Source organism: Equus quagga, chromosome 18 (assembly GCF_021613505.1).
Source record: "Equus quagga isolate Etosha38 chromosome 18, UCLA_HA_Equagga_1.0, whole genome shotgun sequence".
NCBI classification, from domain to species: Eukaryota; Metazoa; Chordata; class Mammalia; order Perissodactyla; family Equidae; genus Equus; species Equus quagga.
This window is the reverse complement of record NC_060284.1, coordinates 20,087,334-20,114,393: the sequence shown is the minus strand read 5'-3', so window position 1 is coordinate 20,114,393 and position 27,060 is coordinate 20,087,334. Positions and strand designations below refer to the sequence as shown.

Below are 27,060 nucleotides of genomic sequence, written 5' to 3'. Positions count from 1 at the left end.
ATGATAAAAACTCTGAACAAAATGGGCATAGAAGGGAACTACCTCAATATAATACAGGCCATATATGACAAACCCACAGCTAACATCATACTCAATGGGCAAAAACTGAGCGCCATCGCCCTGAAAACAGGAACGAGACAAGGATGCCCTCTATCACCACTCTTATTTAACATAGTACTGGAGGTTTTGGCCAGAGCAATTAGGCAAGAAAAAGGAATAAAAGGAATCCAAATAGGGAGGGAAGAAGCGAAACTCTCACTGTTTGCAGACGACATGATCTTATATACAGAAAACCCCAAAGAATCCATTGGAAAACTTAGAAATAATCAACAACTATAGCAAAGTTGCAGGGTATAAAATCAACTTACATAAATCAGTAGCATTTCTATACCCTAATAATGAACTAACAGAAAAAGAACTCAAGAACACAATACCATTCACAATTGCAACAAAAAGAATAAAATACCTCGGCGTGAATTTAACTAAGGAAGTGAAAGACCTATACAACAAAAGCTACAAGGCTTTTCTGAAGGAAATGGATGACATAAAGAGAGGGAAAGACATTCCATGCACATGGATTGGAAGAATAAACATAGTTAAAATGTCCATATTACCTAAAGCAATCTATAGATTCAATGCCATCCCAATCAGAATTCCAATGACATTCTTTACAGAAATAGAAGAATCCTAAAATTCATATCGGGCAACAAAAGACCCCAAGTTGCTAAAGCAATCCTGAGAAAAAAGTACAAAGCTGGAGGCATCACAATCCCTGACTTCAAAACATTCTACAAGGCTACAGTAATCAAAACAGCATGGTACTGGTACAAAAACAGGTGCAAAGATCAATGGAACAGAATTGAAAGCCCAGAAATAAAACCACACATCTATGGACAGCTAATCTTCGACAAAGGACCTGAGGGCATACAATGGGGAAAAAAAGTCTTTTCAACAAATGGTGCTGGGAAAACTGGAAAGCCACATGTAAAAGAATGAAAATTGACCATTGTTTTCACCATTCAAAAAAAATAAACTCAAAATGGATCAAAGACTTAAAGGTTAAGACCTGAAACCATAAGGTTTCTAGAAGAAAATGTAGACAGTACAATCTTTGACATCAGTATTAAAAGGATCTTTTTGGACACCATGTCTTCTCAGACAAGGGAAACAATAGAAAGAATAAACAAACGGGACTTCATCAGACTAAAGAGCTTCTTCAAGGCAAAGGAAAACAGGATTGAAATAAAAAAACAACCCACTAACTGGGAAAAAATATTTGCAAGCCATATATCCAAGACAGGGTTAATATCCATAATATATAAAGAACTCACACAACTCAACAACAAAAAATCAGACAACCCAATCAAAAAATGGGCAGGAGACATGAACAGACATTTCTCCAAAGAAGATATATGGATAGCCAATAGGCACATGAAAAGATGTTCATCATCACTCATCGTCAGGGAAACGCAAATCAAAACTACACTAAGATATCACCTTACACCCATTAGAATGGCAAAAATAACCAAAACAAAGACTAACAAATGTTGGAGAGACTGTGGAGAAAAAGGAACCCTCATACACTGCTGGTGGGAATGCAAACTGGTGCAGCCACTATGGAAAACATATGTAGATTTCTCAAAAAATTAAAAGTAGAAATACCACATGACCCAGCCATCCCACTACTGGGTATCTATCCAAAGAGCTTGAAGTCAGCAATTCCAAAACTCCCATGTACCCCAATGTTCACTGCAGCATTATTTACAATAGCCCAGACGTGGAAGCAACCTAAATACCCATCAACTGGTGACTGGATAAAGAAGACATGGTATATATATACAATGAATACTACTCAGCCGTAAAAAAGAATAAAATCGTCCCATTCACAACAACATGGATGAACCTTGAGGGAATTATGTTAAGTGAAATAAGCCAGATAGAGAAGGACAATCTCTGTATGACTCCACTCATACGAGGAATTTAAACACATGGACAAAGACAACAGATTAGTGGCTACCAACAGAAAGGGAGGGTGGGGGGGTGGGCACAAAGGGTGAAGGGGTGCACCTACAACACGACTGACAATAATGTACAATTGAAATTTCACAAGATTGTAAACTATCATTAACTCAATAAAAACTAACTTAAAAAAAAAGTGCAGACTTTTTGGGTTGTGAAGTAGATTAAATAAAGTACACCATTAAAGCTCCTATAATAGTGCCTGGCACAAAATAAGCACTATACTACTATCATTATAATATCATTTTTGTTAAAAGTCATCCATGTATTTTTAAAAAGAACGTACTTAAGAAAAAATGCTAACAGTGGTTATCTGAGAATGGTGGGTTTCTGGTTGAGATTTTGCTTACATATAAGTAACGATGAGTGAAAAATTTCACCTTCTTAATAGTTATTATGAAAATTCCTTTGTTGAGAAAAAATGGTTTGATAAGCTCACTCTAGGCAAAAAAAAAAAAGAAAGAAAGAAATCCTCAGTGCTTCAATATCAGGTTGGGTTTTCTGTGAAAGAGGTTTCTTTGAATAAGGAGGTAGATAGGAATTGGATGTTCTAGAAGAAAATATCCAGAAGGGAGAAGTGACCAGGGTGGAATTCTGTTCTAGAGAATGAAGGGTCAAGAAGGCAGACTTTCAATTAATAGTGAAATCAGAAGGACATTTGAGAAAACTTTAATGTCTCACAAGGACTAAGCTGCTCACCTTCTGGTATACTATATAAATTCTCCTGAATTTCCTTTAAAATTTTCTCAGTCAGTTGTACTTTGCTAACCAAATCCTTTGTGTGAGGGACTTCTTTTATGAAACTCTCAGAAAAGGTCCCACTTGAGATTTTTTTTCAACTCAGGAATAGTACCCAGATGTATCACAGATTATATAACTACTCCAGAATTAAGTCAGGGAAGTATGCTAACCATAACTGTCCAACTATTAGAAGTAAGGTGCCAGGGAGTAAACCCGCATCACATGAATAACCTATAGGTGCAGACAGGCTTACTAATGATGGAAAAGGGGTTTTAGAGGGTCCTCAGGAAAGAACGATGACATAGGCATTTAAAATGTGACTGAAAGCGATGGTTCTTAAAATCTCTGCGAAGTTGGGCAGCTGACAGAATTTTTCTGTATTTCACTTCCTTTGTTTGTGTTTCAGTTGTCTATTGCCACGTAACAAACACGAAAACTTAGTGTTAAAACAATAACCTGCAATTTTGTTCACAATTCTGCGGTTCAAGAATTTGGATAAGGTACAGTAGAAATTGCTCATCTCTGTTCCACAAGGTCTGAGGTCTGAGCTGGGTGGCTCAAACAGCTGGAGAAGGGCTGGAACAGCCTAACTGAGGTCATACATCTGGCACCTATCTCACTTCTCACTGTTGGCTGAGTCACTCACTCATCTGGCTTCAGCTGAAGGCTGGGCCGACTGAAAGGTCCAGGAAAGCTTCACTCACTTGTCTAGTGCCTAGGTGCTACTACTCCACCAATCTCTGTCTCACTCTCCTCTCTCTTTCTCTCTAAGTGGCTAGCTGGGCTTCTAACAGCATGCTGGTCTCAGAATAGTCACACTTCTTACATAGCAGCTGGCTTCTCTGAGAGCAGAGGCTGTCAGTCCTCTCAAGAGTCATAAGCCTGGAACTAACCCAACATCACATCCACCATATTTTATTGGTTAAATAATCACAAGCCCAGCCCAGATTCTAAGAGGTGAAAAAATCAACTATGCCTCTGGATGGAAAGGGTGGCTAAAAGTTTGTAGCCATCTTTACTCTGTCACAGTCTGCCCTCTGGCCACTTATTATTTACACTCCTCCATTTTCAAAACATACTCAACCCCTCCCAAGGTCCCCAAAAGTTTCATCCCATTACAACATTAGCTCAAAGTCCAAGATCTAATCTAAATGAAGTGCAGATGTAGATGAGGATCCCCAGATCCAGTTTCCTGGTTGCAGCTCCTCAAGCACAATTCTTCTAATCTGAAGACCTGTGAACTAAAGATACAAGTTATCTGCCCAGCACATATCCAACATACAATGGTGAGGAAGGAAGAGGAGAACGGCAATGGACACTCCCACTCAAAAAGGGAGAAAACAGGAGGCACATGACAGTCATTGGTCGCCAGCAATTCTGAAATCGAATTGAGCACATGCCACCAGTTCCCTGGTTAGTCCTGGGAGTGGTTCTCCATGTCTCTTAGCTCTACTCTCTAGCTTCTAGTCTGCATCCTCTGAGTCATCCTTCACTTTCCATAAGAAATGGCCTATGAGAGCTGAACAGCTTCTCAGCCTGCTTCCTTTCCTTAGGAGATTGAGGGCCCAGAGGCTTCTTTTCATTATGAACTCTCTGCCCCTTTCAATCTTAGTGTTACAATTACTTTCAAAATTCTGTGGGTTTCTTATTATTAAATTATAATCAACTCCAATAGATAAAAGCCACATTCAAATTTTTCCTGAGAGGTCCTTCTCTACCTTGGGCTTCATGTAAGGCTGCTATGAGACAATGTCCTTAAGATTTCTAGAAACACCTACTGTCTAATTGAGAGAGTCTGTGAGACACACTGAAGATTCTTATAAGCCTTTTAGTCTAGCTGAAGGTCTATGAGGCATCAGTTTAAATCTTCTATGTCTTAGTAAAGGATCTTACAGCATTTTAAATTTTACTTATCAAAAGAGGATGAAAAGGTCAAGATACAAGTAGGAATTATGCAAAAAAATATATAATGGCAGGCAGCTCTCTGAAACTCTCCTTCTTGCACCTAGGAATCAGGAGAGAGAGTTCTTTTATTTTATTAAACAATAATTATCTGTTAATTATGTAGGCCAATGCTCCTTGTATTTAGATAGATTAAATTCGTGTTGGAATTTGACACTAAATTTTCCTGTCAGAATTTCAGTGAATTCAGAAAAAGGTCTTATACTATATTAGTCCCTTGCTACGTAAAAAGTGCTTAATTTTATTTATATTATATTATTTATTTATAAAATTTAATTTTAAATACAGCAACTAACCTGAGCATACGTCTTCTGGTTCAACCATTTCTCTATCTTTTACTTTGAGGCTCTTTTTCACTTTTAAAATTTTGTTTTAAAGGTAATATGGTTTACGTATATGCCTTCTATTGCAAAATAGCCAAAATCATTTTTGGCTGTAATAATGGGGATGAGGTGGTAGGGGGGAAAGTGGAGTTGAGGAGGTGGCAGGAGTGATCAATAAATAAATGAAGATTGAAAAGAAAATAGAAAGTTCCACTCCTGGCTTGGGGAAATTAAAAGCTCCTCCCCAACCCTAGGATTGAAAAAAAAACGTCTGCAATGATCAGTTTTGTGTGTCATCTTGGCTAGGCTATAGTCTCCAGTTATTCAATCAAACACTAATCTAGGTGTTGCTGCGAAGGTATTTTATAGATGTGATTAAAGTCCATAATCAGTTTACTTTAAGTAAAGATTATCCTAGATAATCTCGGTGGGTCTGATTCAATCAGTTGAAAGGCCTTAAGAGCAGAACTGAACCCTGAAGAAATTCAGCTTGTGGACTGCAGCTTCAGCCTGTGCCACAGAGTTCCAGTTGGCCTTTCCTGATGGCCTGCCCTATGGAATTTGGACTTGCCTAGCCAGCCCCCACAATCAGTAAGTCAATTCCTTGCAATATATCTCTTTATATCCTGCTGAATCTGTTTCTCTGGTGTAACCATGACTGATACACCGCATTTAGAGTAATGAGTTTTCTATCACTCGAAAGTTACTATGAAAGAGATAAGTAAATAAAGGAAAAAATTTACAAGTTTTTAGAAAAGTAGTCAAAATGACATGGTGGTTAAGAACACAGACTCTGGAGTCAGACTGCCTAGGTTCAAATCCCAGCTTCACTACTTACCAAGCTTATGGCTTTGGACAAGTCACTTAACCTTTCTGTGACTAAATGTCCTCTTGTATAAAATAAGAACAATCACAGTTCCTACCTCAAAGGGTTGTGAAGACTAAATAGTATTATACATGTGGCACTGACAACAGTGCCTGGCACATAGGAAAAGCTAAGTAATATTCTAAAAAAGGTGATAAGTACATAGATAGATCCTCTAAGGACCCTTCAGATTCTGCGATAGTTTCAAATGCACAATTTTTAGAAGAGAATTATCATCATCATGTTAGGGGAGTGGTATAATGTAGTGATTATGAGGGCCTAGAATCAGATTGATTAAATTCACAGCACACAGAGCTCTGCCACTGAGCTAGCTGTGTGACCTTTTTTAACTTCTCTAAGCTTTAGTTTACTTACTAAAAAGAAATGGTGATAATACAGGAAATGGAAAAATACAGGAAAAAGTGGTGATAATAACAGTACCTACTACATAGGGTTACTGTGAGAAATAAATCACAGAAGCTGCTTTATGCATTTTTAAAGTTTTGGTGGATAACACTAAAATTCCCCCTTAATTTTTATATCCATTTATTCTTGATGCCTGACATTATGAATATAAATCAGCTCCTTATAGTCTACTATAACATTAGTCCAGTAGATTAATTTGCTGTTTCTAGTTGTCCATTGACTGGCAATTCAGACTTGTTTAAAAATGTACTGAATCTATACAAATAATGTAAAAATGTTAAAATGAGAGAGGGTCAAGTGGCTGAAAGTATATGTAAGGAGGTGTTTGTAACGCTTGCCCTTGGAATTTATGATTTTTAAGAAAGAAAAGAGAATATTAAGGTATGAAGGATAGTGGAAAGGACTGGAGATCTTGGTAAAGTCTTAAGATTGTTGGAGTTGAGATATTAAAGGGAGTGAGCTAAAAAGATAGATAGATGGTTGTCAGAGAGAGGACAGAATGAAATGGTATACAGGCCACTTCACTTTAGTCGGTGACAGATGAAAAAGGGAAGGAAGAGAATGTAGAGTCAAATAGCAAAACAGAAAGTTAAAGAAAAAGGGGTAAAGATTTTAAAACAAATGAGAAGAAGATGGACTGAATATAAAAGGGAAGAATACACAATAGCATAAGGTTCTTGGGAATGCAGGAGAGCATGGGATCCAAAGTAATGGTAGAGGGACTGGCCTGGCAGAGGAAGACATATAATGTGGTGGTTTTTAAAAGAGATCAAAAAAATTCTTTGAACTCCTTCCATCAAAGGGTATAATCTAACTCATCTTCCTTTGAGGATGGATTTACCTAAGTGACTCACATCTAATGAAGAGAATGCAACAGAAGTGACACTGCCTAACTTCTGAGGCTAGGTTGTAAAAGATGACACAACTTCCAACTGGCTCTCTCCTCTCCCTTGGAACTCAGCCACCATGTCATAAGAAAGCCCAGGCCACATGTAGAGGTCACGTGTAGGTGTTCCAGCTGAAAGGCCCAGCTAAGGTTCCAACTACCTACAGCCAGCACAAGGAGAAATGTCAATGAGCAGGTTTTTAAGTGATGCTAGGCTCCAGCCTTTGAGCTGAGCTAGTTGCTGTCAAACAGAGTAGAGATGAGATGTCACGGTAGAGCTCTGCCCAAATTGCACTTTCCTAAGCAAAATAAATACTACCATTGCTTTAAGCCACTAAATGAAGGAGTTATATGTGATGTAACAACATATAAATGGGACAGACAATTTCTCCATTATAACAGAATAACAAGATAGATTAGGTTAAAATACAGGAGGTGTGGACGTTTGATAGAAAGAAGTTGAAGGGATTCTTGTCTGATACCTTTTATTTTCTTTGTTAAATATGAGGCAAGATTAGTGCTTAGAATAAGAAAGATAATGGGTATTTCAGAACTGTAAACAGAAGAGAATGAAATAGAGATTGTGAAAAATGGCAGACACAGTTGACAGAGAAATGTGGTAGAACTGTCGAGTCATGATACAGCCCATTTGAGGTTCAATTTATAGTGCCATCCTATGTGGCTTTCTCCATCAATGCTTAGCTCTTGGCTGAAAGCACCGAGAAAACAGTTAGTTGAGTTTATCAGTTAGATTTTTGTCAGAAAGATGTGATAAAAAGACAAAAGCGCAAAAGATTGACACAGTGATGTCAACATCACGGCAGAGTGAGCTCTCCCTTTAGACTCTCCCCACTAAGATACAGCAAAAAGGACATTCATATACCAACAGACGACATTCACATAACACAAAAGATGTCTGAGAGACCCACACAGCCATACATGTGAAGGTGGAGGTGCTGAACCCCCCAGAGGATGTAGACAGAGGTCAGGGGATATCCTCTCCCTCCCCAACAGCAGGAACCAAGGGCACAGACCACATGTGGCACTGAGAGGAAAGGGAGGAGGGATGGCCCTCGGCAGGAACGCCTCCACTCTACAAGTTCCATCACAGCCTGTGGGAAAGCCCCACACAGAGGTGACTAAGCTATTGTGGGGGTCTCTCCATCAAGCCAGCACCCCAGGGGAGCAGAAAACAAGGGCAGAGTGAGAACGCCCCCAGCATGGCACAGGCAAAAGAAAGTGCCCCTCACCCAGCCTGGCACTCCAGTTCAGCTGGTTGGCCAGATCACGTGCACAGATAGTAAATAGCAGCTGTGAGTGAGCAAGCCACAGATCATGGCAGGATGAGAATACACAGCTCCTGACCTCCACCCAGTGGCAGCAGGTGGAAGCTGCAAACAAATACAATCACTATGCAGAGTCACAAATCCACACCATCAAACAATATGCAAACAACATATTAAATCTCCAGAACAGAAGGAAAATGACAAGTACCCAGAAATCAATCCTGAAAGAACAGAAATTTATCATCTAAATGACAGACAATTCAAAACAGCTATCATTAAAAAACTCAACAAGTTACAAGAAAATACAGATAGACATTTCAATGAAATCAGGAACTTCTTCACAAAAGAGACTGAAACTATAAGAAAAACCAATCAGAAATATTGGAGATGAAAAACATAATGGATGAGATAAAAACAAATCTGGACTCACTGAATAACAGAGCTGATATTATAGAGGAGCAAGTCAGCAGTCTGGAGAATAGAAATATAAAAATGCTAAAGATGGAAGAGGAGAGAGAACTAAGACTAAAAAGAAATGAAGAAATTCTCCGAGAAATCTCAGACTCAACTAGGAAATGCAACATGAGGATTATAGGTATTCCAAAGGGAGAGAAGGAGAATGGAGTAGAAAGCTTGTTCAAAGAAATAACAGCTGAGAACTTCCCAAACCTGGGGAAGGAGCTGGAAATATAAGTGAAAGGAGCCAAGAGATCTGCTAACTATATCAATGTAAAAATACCTCTCGAAGGCATATAGTAGTAAAGTTGACAAAAGTCAATGACAAAGAAAAAATATTAAGGGCAGCAAGGCAGAAGAAAATAACCTGCAAAGGAACCCCTATCAGGCTTTCAGTAGATTTCTGAGCAGAAACTTTACAAGCTAGGAGACAGTGGAATAATATATTCAAAATTCTGAAAGACAAAGACTTTCAACCAAGAATACCCTATCTAGTGAAAATATCCTTCAGATATGATGGAGAAATAAAAACTTTCTCAGATAAACAAAAGCTAAGGGAGTTCATAGCCACAAGATCCACCCCCACCCCCAACAAGAAATGCTCAAAAAGGCCCTCTTACTTAGGGAAAAAAGGGGGGATTACAAAACCTTGAGCAAGGAGACAAAAGGAAGACAAAATCAGAAAACTGCAGCTCTTCATCAGAACAGGTTAGCAAACACTTCATTATAACATTAAAGACAAACGGAAGGAAAACACAAAAAATAAATATAATCTCAGAGAGTGACATCAGCAACATGGCAGAGTGAGCACTTCCCTCTGTCTCTCCCATCTTCAAACTACAACTAAAGGGACATTCATTGATCAACAGAGGATACCCACAGAGCACCTCAGGATGCCTGAGAGGCCCATGCTGCTATACATTGGAAGGTGGATGGACTACTCCCCCTGGGGAGGAGGTGGAGATAGGTGAACGGGTGAGAACTCTCCAGGCCCCAGAGAGCCCAGTATCCGCGAGTGACTACTCTCCCGGCTGAAGCGCTCATAGCAGCGCAGTGGCCCTGAGGGTGGGCATGCGCCTCGGAATGACTGTGGACACAGGTGACTGCAGCCCTGAGACCCCTGTGATTGCTCTTTGGTCCAGTGGGAAAGCTCCATGACAGCCTCAGGGAATGACTCGGGCACAGACTTGGTGGGGAGGCCCTGCCCACCAAGCACAAAGGCTGGTGCAACTTAGGAGCAGAGGCAGCACAGTGTGAGTCTGGGCGAACAAACCCCCAGCTGTCTTAAACACCCATAGCTCTGCTGCGGCCCCAAAGTGGGTAGTGAGACCCAACGGGACCATGGGAGAAGGCGATAACAACCCTGAGCCCCAGTGTGATCGCTCCTTGGTCCGGTGGGAAAATCCACAGTCCCACTGCAGCCCCAGGGAAAGACTTGGTTCAGTCCTAGTGGAGAGTCCCCGCCCACCAAGCACAAAAGAAAGTGCAATGCAGGAAAAGATGCAGTGCAAGCTGCAAGTCCAGGCAAACAAACCCCCAGTGACAATAACAACTTAGAAAGGGAAGAGAAAAGGGACGGAATGGGCTTAGGGTAAAGAAATAAGAGTCTATCAGAAAATGGACTATCTTATCTACAAGATTTTTTATACAAACCACATGGTAACCACTAAACAAATAATTAGAACAGAGACACAAATGATAAATAAAGAGAAAACTAAGAAAACCAGCATATAAAACTGCCTGCGTTGGTAGTCCGAATTACATGGGATGAGAAACAAAGGAAATGCAAGACAACTGGAAAACAAGCAATAAAATGGCAGCACTAGGCCCTCATATATCAATAATCAATCTAAAGGTAAATAGATTGAATTCTCCAATCAAAAGACACAGAGTGGCAGGATGGAGTAAAAAACAAGACCCAACAATATGCTGCCTCCAGGAAACACATCTCAGCCCCAAAGACAAACACAGATTCAGAGCGAAGGGATGGAAGGTGATACTCCAAGCTAATGGTGAACAAAAGAAAGCAGGTGTCACCATACTTATATCAGACAAAGTAGACTTCAAGACAAAACAGGTAAAGAGAGAAAAAGAAGCGCAGTATATAATAATAAAAGGGACACTCCACCAAGAAGACATAACACTTATAAACATATATGCACCCAAAACAGGAGCACGAAAGTACATAAAGCAACTATTAACAAACCTAAAAGGAGATATTAACAACAACAAAATAGTAGTAGGGGACCTCAACACCCCACTTACACAAATGGATAGATCATCCAGACAGAAAGTCAACAAGGAAATTATAAAATTAAATGAAAAACTAGGCCAGATGGACTTAATAGATATGTATAGAACACTTCATCCAAAAACAGTAGAATACATGTTATTCTCAAGTGTACATGGAACATTCTCAAGGATAGACTATATGTTGGGAAACAAGGCAAGCCTCAATAAATTTAAGAAGATTGAAATAATACCAAGCATCTTTTCTGACCATAATGTGATGAAACTAGAAATCAATTACAAGAAAAAAGCTGGGAAAGGGAAAATGATGTGGAGATTAAACAACATGCTACTGAACAACAAATGGATCACTGAAGAAATTAAAGGAGAATTCAAATATCTGGAGATGAATGAAATTGAAAACACACCATACCAACTCATTTGGGATGCAGCAAAAGTGTTCCTAAGAGGGAAAATCACTGCAATACAGGCTCACCTTAACAAACAAGAAAATACCAAATAAGCAATCTCAAAGTACACCTAACAGAATTAGGAAAAGAAGAAGAAACAAAGCCCAAAGTCAGTAGGAGGAGGGAAATAATAAATATTAGAGCACAAATAAATGAAATGGAAACAAAAAAGACAGTAGAAAGGATCAATGAAACAAAGAGCTGGTTCTTTGAGAAGATAAAGAAAATTGACAAACTCTTAGACAGGCTCACTAAGAACAAAAGAGACAAGGCCCAAATAAATAAAATTAGAAATGAGAGAGGAGAAATTACAACAAATACCACAGAAATACAAAGGATTATAAGAGAATACCATGAAAAACTGTATGCCAACACATTGGACAACCTAGAAGAAATGGATAAATTCTTAGACTCTTACAACCTCCCAAAACTGAATCAAGCAGAAATGAAGAATCTGAACAGAACAATCACAAGTAAAGAGACTGAAACAGTAATCAAAAACCTCCCCCAAAATAAAAGTCCAGGACTAGAGGGCTTCTCTGGAGAATTCTACCAAACATTCAAAGAAGATTTAATAACTATCCTTCTCAAACTATTGAAAATTGAGGAAGATGGGACACTTGCTAACACATTCTACAAGGCCAACATCACCCTGATCCCAAAGCCAGACAAGGACAACACAAAGAAGGAAAATTACAGGCCAATATTGCTGGTGAACATAGATGCAAAAATCCTCAACAAAACATTGGCAAACCAAATACAGCAATACATTAAAAAGATTATACACTATGATCAAGTGGGATTTATACCAGGGACACAGAGATGGTTCAACATCTGCAAACCAACCAATGGGATACACCACATTAACAAAATGAGGAACAGAAACCACACGATCATCTCAATAGATGCAGAGAAAGCATTTGACAAGATCCAACAGCCATTTATGATAAAAACTCTCAATAAAATGGGTATAGAAAGTACCTCAACATTATAAAGGCCATACATGACAAACCCACAGCCAACATCATACTCAATGGGGAAAAACTGAAAGCCATCCCACTGAAAACAGGAACAAGACAAGGACACCCACTCTCACCACTCTTATTCAACACAGTACTAGAGGTTTTGGCCAGAGCAATTAGGCAAGAAAAAGAAATAAAAGGAATCCAAATAGGGAATGCAGAAGTGAAACTCTCGCTGTTTGCAAACAACATGATTTATACATAGAACATACATAGAACTAAAAAATCCATTGGAAAGCTATTAGAAATAATCAACAATTAGAGCAAAGTTGCAGGGTACAAAATCAACTTATAAAAATCAGCTGCATTTCCATACACTAATAATGAATTAACAGAAAGAGAACTCAAGAATATAATCCCAATTACAATCCCAACAAAAAGAATAAAATATCTAGGAATAAATTTAACCAAGGACGTGAAAGACCTATACAATGAAAACTGTAAGACATTATTGAAAGAAATCGATGATGACATAAAGAAATGGAAAGATACTCCATGCATATGGATTGGAAGAATAAACAGTGAAAATGTCCATACTATCTAAAGCGATCTACAGATTGAATGCAATCCCAATCAGAATCCCAATACCATTCTTCATGGAAATAGAACAAAAAGCCTTAAAATTTAGATGGGGCAACAAAAGACCCCAAATAGCTAAAGCAATCCTGAGAATGAAGAACAAAATGGAGGCATCAGAATACCTGACTTCAAAATATACTACAAAGCTATAGTAGTCAAAACAGCATGGTACAGGTACAAAAACAGGCAAACAGATCAATGGAACAGAATTGGAAACCCAGAAATAAAACCACACATCTAGAGACAGCTAATCTGCAACACAGGAGCTAAGAACATACAATGGAGAAAAGAAAGTCTCTTCAATAAATGGTGTTTGGAAAACTGGACAGCCATATGCAAAAGAATAAATATAGACCATTATCTTTTGCCATACACAAAAATTAATTCAAAATAGATTAAAGACTTGAAGATAAGACCTGAAACCATAAAGTTCCTAGAAGAAAATATAGGCAGTACACTCTGGCATCAGTCTTAGAAGTATCTTTTTGAATACCATGTCTACTCGGACAAGAGAAACAAAAGAAAAAATAATCAAGTGGGACTTCATCAGACTAAAGAGCTTCTGCAAGGCAAAGGAGACCAGGATCGAAATGAAAAGACAATCCACCAACTGGGAGAAAATATTTGCAAATGATATACTTGACAAGGGGTTAATCTCCATAATATATAAAGAACTCACACAACTGAACAACAACAAAACAAACAACCTGATCAAAAAATGGGCAGAGGTGGCTGGTCTAGTGGCATACTGGTTAAGTTTGCACACTCCACTTCAGCAGCCAAGTGTTCATAGGTTCAGATCCCAGGCACAGACCTAGCATCACTCATCAGGCCACACTGTGGCAGCATCCCACATAAAATAGAGGAAGACTGGCGCAGATCTTAGCTGAGTGACAATCTTTGTCAAGCAAAAAGAAGATTAGCAACAGATGTTAGCTCAGGGCCAATCTTCCTCACCAAAAAAACAAAAAGCGGGGGGGGGGGGGGGGGCAGAGGATATGAACAGACATTTTTCCAAAGAAGATATACAGATGGCCAGTAGGCACATGAGAAGATGTCCACCATCACTAATCATCAGCGAAATACAAATCAAAACTATAGTAAGATATCACCTTACAGCCATTGGAATAGATATAACCAACAAGACAAAAAATAATAAATGTTGGAAAGGTTGTGGAGAAAAGGGAATCTTCATACACTGCTGGTGGGAATGCAAATTTGTACAACCACAGTGGAAAATAGTATGCAGATTTCTCAAAAAATTAAAAATAGAAATACCATGTGACCCACCTATCCCACCACTGGGTATTTATCAAAAGAACTTGAAATCGACAATTCAAAGAGACTTATGCACCCCCCCATGTTCACTGCAGCATTACTCACAGTAGCCAAGGTGTGGAAGCAATCCAAGTGCCCATCAACTGATGACTGGATAAAGAAGATGTGATGTATATATACAATGGAATACTACTCAGCCATAAAACAAGACAAAATCATCTCACTCGCAACAAGTTGGATGGACCTTGAGGGTATTATGTTAAGTGAAATAAGCCAGACAAAGACAAACACCATATTATTTTACTCATATGTAGAAGATAAACACATAGACAAAGAGAACAGTTTACTGTTACAAGAGGAGAAAGGGAGTTGGGGGGTGGGCACAAGGGGCAAAGGGTCACATTTATATGGTGATTGACAAATAATAGTACACAACTGAAATTTCACAATGTTATAAACTATTATGACCTCAATAAAAAAACAAAAATAAAGAAGTGCAAAGGATTTTGAGAACCACATAATCTAAACAGGTTAAGAAGGAAAATGAAGAGGTGAGAGGACTGATGGATGAATGGATGAGAGCTTCTGAAGAATGATCACAGCAGGAGTATTTAAAAAGCATGCCCAAAGGGGTCCAGCCCAGTGGCACAGTGGTTAAGCTCACATATTCCGCTTCAGCAACCCAGGATTCGCTGGTTTGGATCCCAGGTGTGGACCTACACACAGCTTGTCAAGCCATGGTGTGGCAGGCATCCCACATATAAAGCAGAGGAAGATGGGCATGGATGTTAGCTCAGGGCCAGTCTTCCTCAGCAAAAGAGAAGAGGATTGGCAGCAGATGTTAGCTCAGGGCTAATCTTCCTCAAAAAAATAAATAAATAAATAAATAATTTAAAAAGCAAGCAAAAAGGAGACGAGATTGTGATTGATAATGCCATGCTTACATTGGTGATTGTTGAGCAGTTAATGAATATGATAAGGTTCTTGTTGAGAATGGCTATCTGAAATGAAATGAAGAGAAGGGGATAGGAGATAATGTGATGTAGGAACTGAGACGCAATGGTAATGGATGGGTCATCCACAAAGAAGTGGGAGCCACCCTGGATGAAAGCAGCGCTCAGAGTACAGAGAAAAATTGTGAGCCAGGTGCCAAAGTTTTTGATGAATGAAGAGAAGTCAACAAGAGATTGGCAAATGACAGCGACATAGATGGGGGACACAGTGGTACAGCTGAATGGTACAGGCCTTGTCTTGGTCTGTTCAGCCTGCTGTAACAAAATGCCATAGACTGGGTGGCTTATAAACAACAGAAATTTCTCACAATTCTGAAAGCTGGAAGTTCAAGATCATAGTGCTGGCATATTAGGCGCCTGGTGAGAGTCCACTTCCCTGTTGACAGCTGTCCTCTCACTGTAACCTCACATGGCAGAAGGAGCAAGGGAGCTCTCTCAGGCCTCTTTCATAAGGGCACTAATCCCATTCATAAGGGCTCTGCCCTCATGACCTAATCATCTCTCAAAAGTCCCACCTTCTAATACCATTACCTTGGGGGTCAGGATTTCAACATATGAATTTTGGGGAGAGACAAACATTTAAACCATAGCAGGCCTCAAATGAGCCAGAGATTTTTCCAAAGTTTGGGAGTATAATAGTTTTTCCTAATCCAATGTCTTCCTACCTAAAGTCTGAGACCAATCTCTCCCTACCAATTAAAAGTGATATAATTTTGATATATAAATGTAGTCGAATAACTACTATGTGCTAAGGTAGGGAAAGAAGTGTCTTCTTATCGAGTAAATCAGCTACTATGCCTAAATATATTACAGAGAAAGTACCTGCCAACTGAGGGGAAGGGTGTAAACACTTCTAAAAGAGGCTTGAACTTTTTACCCATTTAACTATCCATGATTTTAGCTTCCACTATGAGCCAGGAATTGTGCCAAATTCTAGGGATTAACACACTAAACAAGATAGATACTGTCCCTGGCCTTAAAGATCACAACGTGTAGTGGGAGAAACAGCTGAGAAATCAGTGTTAGTGTAAGTGCTAGAATTACAGAGGTAAATGCCTCCAAAATGGACTCAAAGCCAGTTTCTATCTCAGTCAGCTATAGTCTATTTCCCAGGATGATCTCAGAACTTCTATACTTATTCCTATATAAACTACTATGTTTGCTAGTATGGATCTTGGACACTTGTGCATCACTGTAAATTTTACAATAAATATCTGCATATTTCTGTCTCCCAGCTTAAGGACCGGAACCAAGTCTTACTTTTATTCACATATGTGCATTTACAGACTACTACAGTACCTGGTACAAAGTAGGTGCTCAATAAGCACTGACTGAGAATGACTAAATGATTGAATGAATGACAAATAAATTCCGTTCTGTCTCTGTGTCATTCTATCAGTTGAACTATGGCTTATTTAGTAACCTCAAGACCACAGCCTAAAGAAGGAATCATATTCTTTCCCAGTTTAACCTTTCATGGCTCCTACTTAACTAAAGAGCTGACCTAGGACCGGATTGGAGGTGCTAAATTATCAGCAGAACTGGATCCCACAAAAGAAGCTAAGTAATACCTGTATAAACATATTCTCTAAAGTCTGTGGATAATATACCACAACGACCTGCTGATGTTATACAGTCATCTACTTAAGAATAATACGGTATAGGAATAGAAATTCATTTTATAGAAATTCTTTTTATTAAGTAGAATCCTAAAATAATGAGATTTCAAGATACTGTCTTTAATTTTTTTGAGGACAAAGTCCAGATAGAGAAAACAGATTTGTCAAGGACTTAAAGGTTTAAATTCAGCAGTTGCCTTACAAGAAAACAAAAGTTTCAGAAGTCCTTGCAAAGTTAACATTATACGAATATTAGGCAACAGGGAGCACAACTTTAAACCATGGCCAGAAAGCCTGGGACTTTATACCCTGTTACAGTCAGTCAGATAAAGATATGGCATTTACACTGGATTTTCTTTTCTTTTCTCTTCTTTTTTGAGGAAGATTAGCCCTGAGCTAACATGTGCTGCCAATCCTCTTTTTGCTGAGGAAGACTGGCCCTGAGCTAACATCCATGACCATCTTCCCCTATTTTATGTGGGATGCCTGCCACAGCATGGCTTGACAAGCGGTGCGTAGGTCTGCACCTGGGATCCAAACCAGCGAACCCCAGGCCACTGAAGCTGAACGTGCGAACTTAACCGCTGTGCCACTGGGCCAGCCCATACACTGGATTTTCTAAGGCAGCCCTAATGTCAAATGTGCTAGTGCATCATTCATCATTGTGAATTGTCAATTAACGCCTTTCTCTCTTTAAGAGAGTCCCAAATTTGATTCAGAAAATCAGCCACATAGATAAAAGAGCATTACTGAATCTAATTTACATTACAACCAAAAAGTAAAAAACTAAAATATTACTACAGAAAATATCCTATACTATACTTCCGAAAAAATTTTCATAATTGTGCTTTTACTTACCCAAATCTTCCACCTGACTACTTAAAGGCAACTCTTTATCTCCCAGAAATTAAAAAAATTAATTAAATGGATGAAGTAGAACAGATTAAAAAAAATTTAAGCTATATCTCCATATCAATTTAAGTAATTTAAGTTATACCTCCATTATCAATGGAAACAATTTATTATTTGCATATAGTAATAAACCTCAACATTAGCAAGAAAAAGGTCTATTTGTTAATACTAATGATTCTTTTGGAAGTTGTAAGGGGCAGAAGGAGTTACAAAACCTATAAAAAGAGTGGAAAAGCATTAAAATTTCCTAGCAATTTTTAAATTACTAAAAATACTATCTGAATTTATAAGCACAAATGTTTTTTACCTCTAAACATAAATGATTACTAATTAGCTAAACGTATTTATTCTCTAAGCCTAGTTTATCAAGGTTTTATTATATTTACTTTGATTTGCTCTACAACTAGCGTTTCTAAGTTTTGAGGAAAAGCCTAGGAGTTCTAGTGTTTCAAATTTAGGTGAACAATCTCAGATTTTCTCTGTCTATACTACTTGATTTATACACTTCAATCATGTAGCCCTAATTTTTCTAGATTGAAGAGTTCTGGGTTTTTTAGTTTATTCTCATACAATCGGCCTTCCATTCTCGTACTACTATTACCTGTCCCTGATCTTAATTTTCTCTGGTTCTGCTATATACAAAACACTACAAACACACAGTATGCTAAGGGTTTTACATTAAGAGTAGAACGTTACTTTCAAACACTCTCCTGGTGACCAACATTTAGATGGTCCCCTTACCTGTAGCAGAACATGAGAATATCTTCAAAGATCAATACAGTGATTCATAAATTTGTTTCTTAGGTCAAAATTCAGAGACTATCATTTTTTAAGGACAGATGAAAAATTTTCCCTAAATACATTACCTTTTATTTGCTCACATTGAGGCTCCTTCACCACTTCTCTAGTCACATAATTTTGTGAGAACCTTTAATAATTTATTTCCAAGTCTTGCTACTTTTAATTTTTTTTTTTTTTTTTTGAGGAAGATTAGCCCTGAGCTAACATCTACTGCCAATCCTCATCTTTTTGCTGAGGAAGCCTGGCCCTGAGCTAACATCCATGCCCATCTTCCTCTACTTTATATGTGGGATGCCTGACACAGCATGGCTTGCCAAGCTGTGCCATGTCCGCACCCGGGATCCAAACCGGTGAACCCGGGGCCACTGAAGCAGAACGTGCGAACTTAACCCCTGTGCCACTGAGCCAGCCCCGTCTTGCTACTTTTAAAATGTACATTCTTCTAATAAATACATTGGAATCACTGGATTATTAAACTAGAAGCGACCACAGCCTCCTTATCAAATCCATCCTTTCGAGATGCATAGCTTGAAGGTATTACACTTGTCCAAAGTGAGGTAATAGAATGTATTAGGAAACAGAGATTAGATTTGTCATATTCAAAGTACATGTTCTTACTATAAAACTACACCTTAACTTTTTAATATCTATTTTAAAGGACTCTAGGGAAGAAAACTGATATTTATTTAGTACAGTATATGTTGGCACTATATTTTACATGTTCTTTCCACTCTCCACACGACCCTACAAAGCTCAATAGCTTGCAGAATGTATACTTTAAGTAAAAAAGTAATATTTTACCTGACTTTAAATTACTTTTTCTGTAAAAGTTACACTATTCTCATCAGTGCTGTGGCTTTTCTTCTTTTCAAAAACAAAGCTAAACTTTTAGCAACTATAGTTCTTAATTTATAGAAGTTATGTCAGATGTTACAGTTCTGTAGTTTCTAAATAGCTGGCATTACAAAGGGGAGCAACATGAGGATGAAATGTGGAAAAGGGGGGCCAGCCCGGTGGCGCAGTGGTTAAGTGCACATGTTCTGCTTCAGTGGCCTAGGGTTCGCTGGTTCGGATCCCGGGTGTGGACATGGCACCGCTTGGCACACCATGCTGTGGTAGGCGTCCCACGTATAATGTAGAGGAAGACAGGCACGGATGTTAGCTCAGGGCCAGGCTTCCTCAGCAAAAAGAGGAGGACTGGCAGCAGTTAGCTCAGGGCTAATCTTCATCAAAAAAGAAAAAAAAAAAACCGAAATGTGGAAAAGATCCCTTGACCATCCAACGTCATTTTTTCACCCATAGCTGGGAGAATAAAAGACAATTTACAATTCTAAAGCAACCAATCAGATATCATTTCTCATAGGCACTCTGAGTTCAGTACGCCCCTCAAATCTGCTCCTCCCCTTGTATTCATTTCTGGACTCCATTATGGCATCACAACCCATCTACCAAGACACAGAAGATAAAACTTGGGAATTATTCCCAATTCCTCTTTCTCCTCCTTCCTCACATGATATCAGTAAGGTACAGTCTGCCCATTTTTATTTTCCAAATTTCTCACATTTCAGATCCTTTCCTGCATTCCTACCTCTACCAACTTGATTCAGACCCTCAAAGTCCCTCACTTGAGTGAAGGAGTCTTCTGACTGATCTTCTTGCCTCCACTCCACTTGTTCCACGGTGACTCGTCTTTCACATTACCACCAGTGTAATCTCTCTAAAACCCAAATTTTATTATGTCTCTTCCCTTATTTCAAAGTCTACAATAGCTTCCTAATGTCTACAGGATAAAATTCAAACTCTTTCCATTATATGGCCTCTGTCCATTTCATCAGTTTCATCTTTCATTATACAATCTCCCCTCTTCCCTACCACCAACCTTGTCCTCTGTCATTTAGTCATAATGTACAACTTACTTTCTTTTACTGAATATGGCATGCTGTTTCACTCTTCTGCATCTTTGCTCACTCTGTGCTCCCACTACTCAGAACACACTTCCTCCTGTAATCCCACTGTTGAACATTTACCATTTTCAATGCTCAACTCAGGGCTCATCTCCTATTTGAAATCCTTTTTGAAGCTCACTCTCCCCACCGCAGTGTAAATGACCATACTTTCCGATGCTTTCCCCACTGAACTTTTATGAAAGCACTTCTAACAGTTTTTTTTTTTTCATTAATTTGTTGGCATATCTATGGCCCATTCTGGAATACAGGCACTCTGGAGCAGGTACTGTGTCCTATTCAATCTCTATTCCAATAGCCTTGCTTAGAGTCCATCACACATTAGGAGCTCAATTACGTGTAATGAATGAATAAATGAACAAACAAACAAAGAAAAAAACTATATAGGATACTCCTGAAGGAATATTTTTTGAATTAAGATAAAATAAAAATAATATGGTACTGACCTAGGTATAATTACTTGCCATAAATTCCAGATTTTTCTACCTAACATAATTTTTTTCATTAAAAATTTAAGATTTATTCCCCTAAGGAAATTTGGTCACCTATGTGTCCTTACATTTATTATCACTTACATAGAGACAATTTTGTAAATTATACTAATTGTTTTATTTTATTAATTTAATGGAATATCAAAATGATTTATGGTCAACTCCTGACTATCTGACAGGATCTTAAAAGCTGTCCTGGCTTACCTAGGATCTTTCCACGTACTGCTTCTGCCACTCAGCCTTGGCTTACTTTTCTAAGCTGGCTTTCATGCCTCTAATTATCCTGCTGCTGGCAATGAAAAGCAACAATCTGTCTATATCCTACGTGGAGGACACTGACCAAGACAATGGGAAAAAAGGTTCCTGAACATGAGATAACTTTATATAGTAGACAATCTGCACAAAACTAAATCACAGAACTGGATGAGATAATATGTATTTTATCATCCAAATATTGTTGCTGTTTGTTTTGACTTTTCTTTTTTTTTGCTTTTTCTTTATTTTTTAACCCCCAAAAATATTACTCCCAAGTACTTCTACTGATCCACTGAATTGGAACAAATATCTGCTACTGAATTTCCTTTTTTAAAAAGTCTGATAGCTGAAAAGTTTAAAGACTTGTGTAAGATATGAGATCCCTAAATTTGTTCCTAATCAACATTTAAATCTACAAAAATTTGCAATAAAAATATATTCACTGAGATTTAGTATTAAAAACTACACAATCTTAATTCTAGTAGAGCCCAATAAGGAAATTAACTTTGTAGTTAACTTTACAGATTATACATAAATTACTACACTATAATAATCTGTTCTGTTAGATAATAATCTACCTCCATAAGTGCTTATTCAGAGGAAATGTTGAAGAAATAAGTTAATTCCTAGGATAAGAAAAGATAAACCCAGCATTTTGTTCATCTACACACACTTGTGAGGATCCACAAATTACCAAGGTGACAGAAAGATGGATTGACATTTTTATTATATGTAAAGACAGCTATGTTCTAAACCTGTGCTGTCTAACATACCAAACACTAATACCACATGTAAGTTAAAAATTCAGTTCCTCAGTCCCTCTGGTCACATTGCAAGTGCTCAGTAGCCACATGCAGCTAGTGGCTGCCACATCAGACAACACAGATAGGAACAATTCCATCACAGCACAACGTTTGATTGGATAGCACTATTCTAAACTATGATGAAATATAAATTTCTAAATAGTTTTTAAACGGCAATAGAAGTTCCAATAGTAATTTGTTGGTTGGCTATCTAACAGGAAGGGAAGGCATACATTTATGAACGAGAAAAAATAATTAAATACAAATAGTAATGAAGGCTTTAAGTATATAAAATTAACTTTATATGGCTTAATTTGAAATTATACCATATTGAATCTGAAAAGACTTTCAAGGTAATTTAATCCTTCATCCTCATTTTACAGATGAGAAAACTGAATCTAGAGAATGGTTTAAGAAAAAAATAACTCTCATTTAAGGTATTTAATATATCCAAATAAAGTCACTATTGAAAACAGCCAAAATTTTCTATAATAATAAATTGAAACAAAGTAAAGTCTACGCTATTCTGTGTGTCTTAGAATCAGCTTTTCCACTGGATACAGAGGGTAGCACAGTGGCTAGGATTTCAGGTTCTGGGGATAGGCTGCCTAGGTTCAAATGTGCCTCCTTGAGGTAATGGCTATGCAACCTTAGACAAATCATTTAGGCTCCCTGAGCCTCCATTTCCTCAACTATAAAACGGAGAAATTACTAAACTACTTTACAGGGTTGAAAAGATTAAGTGAAATTAAGCATGCAAAGCACTTAGAGAACCTGGGGCAGAGTAAGCCTTCAAAAAATCCTAGTTGTTATAAAACTTGCATTTTGGTTGAACCTAGTCTACGGTGACTTTCTTTAATGTCTATTCACCTTCAAGTGTTTAAGACAGAGAGATACTCTGAAAACGGTGCAAAGATCCTTATGTAAACACTAGGTAATACAGCTCTACCACCTGCAGTCATGAGAGAATTTGCAACCAAATTTCTATCAACACTTCGCCCACAGGCCTCAACACCTTTGCCATGAGAGGGTAATACAAAGCCCCACAGGCATCCTGTGGGGTCTAATCTTCTTTTTTTAATGAAATGAACAAAAAAAAAACCCTCCCACGTTAAAATAAATGGTATGTGTTTTTTATGTTGGTGACTGTATGTAAAGTAAAAAGTGGGAGACTGGATAAGTAAAAACTTATGAATGACAAGAGTTTAAAATTTCTCAGAGTATTATATACTCACATATTTCTAAAACTTTATGCTTTTGTGTGTTAGCTGAAGTTTAAATAACTACATTCAAATTTTGACTCATATTTTTGAGAGTAATTTTTTTTAAATACACAGAACAATTAGGTATGTAAAGGTACGAGGTGTCTTTTCATTAAGTTTTAAGACATTTCAATACAATTTCCCAGTTCACTACAGTAGAACAACAGGTACCCAACTTAATGTCATCTCTAGAACATTATCTGTGGAGATGAGAATGGAATCTCCCTAGCTTTCAAGTCTTAACCCAGAAAATGATTTATTTTAAGAGTAGCGGGATAGGTATCAATAGAGTACAACATAGGCACCAGATGGTCAAAGCTAACCGAGACCCTTCTTAAATATCTTTATGTCCAGCTTCATTCTGCTGGAATATTTTTAGAACTAAGCTCCAGAGTCACCTGTATGAGGGATGTTCCTAACCAAACCTCAAATCCTAATCAACCTGATATTTTTTAATCAGCTTTTCAAATCAAACATTTTCCTACTGCTAGTTTTCAGAGTTCTAACTTCACTTTCCATAATGTTAGCACTTATATTTTGTTTTTCAGTTAACTTTTATATGTACAATTTTTCTCTCACACTAGATAGTAAATTTCTTGAGCTTTTACTTACAGGGCTTCCAACTGAAAATAATACAATTGGTAGACATTTTGAAAATATATGTATTAATTGATTATTTAATGATGCAGAATGGAGTCAAGGCACCAGATTCTATTCTTTACTCTGATATCACTAATAGTATGATCGCAACTCCAGCTTCTTTAGAGGTCAGCCTCTTTGGCTTTGAAACGAAAATGATTACACAGGCTGATCTCTAAGATCACTTATATTTCTAAAAGTTTATGCTTTTATGTATCAGCTTAAGTTTAAATAACAACAAAATTTTGAAAGGCATATATTTTCAGGAGTAATTTTTAAGAAATACACAGAACAGGCAGGTATGTAATGATAAAAGGTGTTCTTTTGTTAACTTTTACGATATATCGATAATATTTCTTTAACTACTGTAGAAGAGCGGCAGTACACACCTAATAAACACTGCTCCAAATGAAATTACAAACTGATCAACACACAACATTTCAAGTAAGTGTCCCTATCAGACATCATTAGCTATTTTCTTTTATCACTTCACAACACTCTATTCAAACTACTATAATGACCTTCAGTTTCCATAAATAAATTTACATAAAAAGCTGGCACACATACTTAAGATCTAGGCTGTCACTAACAGTTAAAGCTTAGGAAAGAATTTATTCATACTAATAATTTAAATATATTTAGATAAACGTTTAAAGTTTCCTTTCTGTCTTCTGTAAATATTCCAAGATTATCCCATAGCTATGAGCTTCAAATGAATACTGTCAGGGGAGAACTGGTTTGGTAACTTAATAACGGAAATATATAGATCACATAAGAGTCTACTAACATTATTAAAAATATAAACACTGTACAAGCCAGCACTTGCTAATGAAAATCTCTGATATGATTCAATTACCAAGCACATTCTTTTGGAACACAATTAGTATGTTTTAGCTTTAAGTTAAAAGGGAAAATGACAACTTATCAGGCACAAATAATTCTTTACATTTTCCTCCTTCTTTATACTTTCTGTACAGTTACCACATTTGTGCAATTAAAAAAAAAGATAAAAGTTCTACCTCTACATTGGCTTTTTAAAATCTCCATATCACATACTAAAGAATGTTCATTGATAATTTGTATAACAGGACACTAAACTTTTCTGGAGCTCCTGAAAATTAACCCCAAAACCTTATTGGTGAAACATAAACCATGTAATCTGATTTCCCTATTCGTATTAAACAAAATGAATGACTGAATCTTACCAAATAGATTCTGCTTTATTAATACAGGAAAAAAAGCTAGTTCCTTTCATCTAAATTACAAAATTAGCCTAAAACATGTTACAAACATAGAAACATTAAAAGATACTATTTACACAAACTGAAATAAATCATCAGGCATTTCCTCAAGCGCTGAGACGTAACTTACTCATGGTGTAATAACAAATACCACTTGTTAGTTGGTCATTCTGAATTATAAAATCTGAGATGAACCTGACAAAGGCAAACCACTTTTTCACAACCATCTGATTTTATTTATTTATAAAACCATATAGCCATAAAAAAAACTCAATTTTCATGATTTTTTACTGTTTGGTGGAAAGTGTGGAGTGCCTGCATTTTCAGCTCTCAGAAGAAAACCACCGTATTCTGGAAGCGCTTCAAACTCCAAGTGACCTTTAACTTTTACAGACATTGTTGCAGAGTCTCGAGTGTTTCAAGAAAACGCAAAGCTGCTTTGCTTTTTTCCTCTAAGGGATAAAGTTATACTTAGTCTTACTATATTTTCCATTCCTAATCTGAAGAGATGGAGGATCTCGAGAACACAGCTCCCCACTCAGGATTAACCTGCGGAGAGCCAGACCAGCAGCCCCTCACCTTGTGGGAAGGTTGCGCTGGACCCAAGTGATGGAGGGAAAAGAGCCAACTCTGCCCACAGCACTACCTGTGGCTCCCAAAGAGGGGATGGGAGGGCGGAGAGGAAGAAAGCGAGGTACGAGGGACTTCTTTAGCCGGACCATATTTGGGGAGGTGTTCCAGAATGTGTGAGCCCCCCTCGCTCTAGTGAGTAGCGGGGCGCGCTCTGCTCCCCCGCTCTCTCCATCCGGCCCTCTGCGCTCAGCCCTCAGCCCGAGCAGGGGGAGGAGGGCGGCGGAGGAAGGCGACTGGTCCCCAGGGCCCCCTGGAGCGGCTCCCGGCGGCCCCTGCGAGGCCTGGACCATGCCCGCGGCCTCGGGGCCCCGACCCAGAGGGGCGCCCGGTGCCCCGCGCCGCCCAGCCGCCCGGCGGGTGCCCAGCCCCGGTCCTTGACTCACCGCTCTCCACCTCGCTGCCTTTCTTGGCGGTCGCCGCGTTCCCCATGGCTGGGGCGACGGAAAGAAGGGGTTAGGAGGGGAAGGGGGGCTGGGGCCGTCCCCGCCGCTCCACGGGCTGAGGCAACTCCCGCTTCTGCGCGGGTCGGAGCGGGTAGTGCTCCGGCGCTGTGCCGGCAGGGAGTGCGGGCGCGAGGACCGGGCCGGTTCCGAAGGTAGGGCTTCAGCGAACTCCTCAGCCCCGGCGGTGTCCCGGGAGCGGCGGCAGGGACAGCGGCGGCGGCGGCGGCGGCAGCGGCGGGCAGACACTCCCCCTTCCCCGCCCCGCCCTCCCTGCGCGCCCCCGGGCAGCCGCGCGCCCCCGACCCGGCCCGGGCCCCTCCGCGTGCGGGTGCGCGCGCCGGAAGTGACGTGCTGGCCCGGGACGCCGGCGGCCGCCGAGGGGGGTCGAGTCGGGTGAGGCGGACCTGGGTGGCGGTCGCACGCTTGTCCGCGGGCCCGCCGA

The 27,060-nt window shown here is 38.9% G+C and overlaps 1 protein-coding gene across 1 annotated transcript in view; it reads right to left on the bottom strand.

Moving 5' to 3' along the window:
- Window positions 1-26,740, bottom strand: part of PRKACB (protein kinase cAMP-activated catalytic subunit beta) — a 131,635-nt gene extending 104,895 nt beyond the window's left edge. The window contains exon 1 of the mRNA XM_046645719.1: window positions 26,559-26,740. Coding sequence (XP_046501675.1) covers window positions 26,559-26,604 — 46 coding nt within the window. The 5' untranslated portion in view covers window positions 26,605-26,740. The remainder of the gene's footprint in view (window positions 1-26,558) is intronic.
- Between the last annotated feature and the right edge of the window lie 320 nt (window positions 26,741-27,060).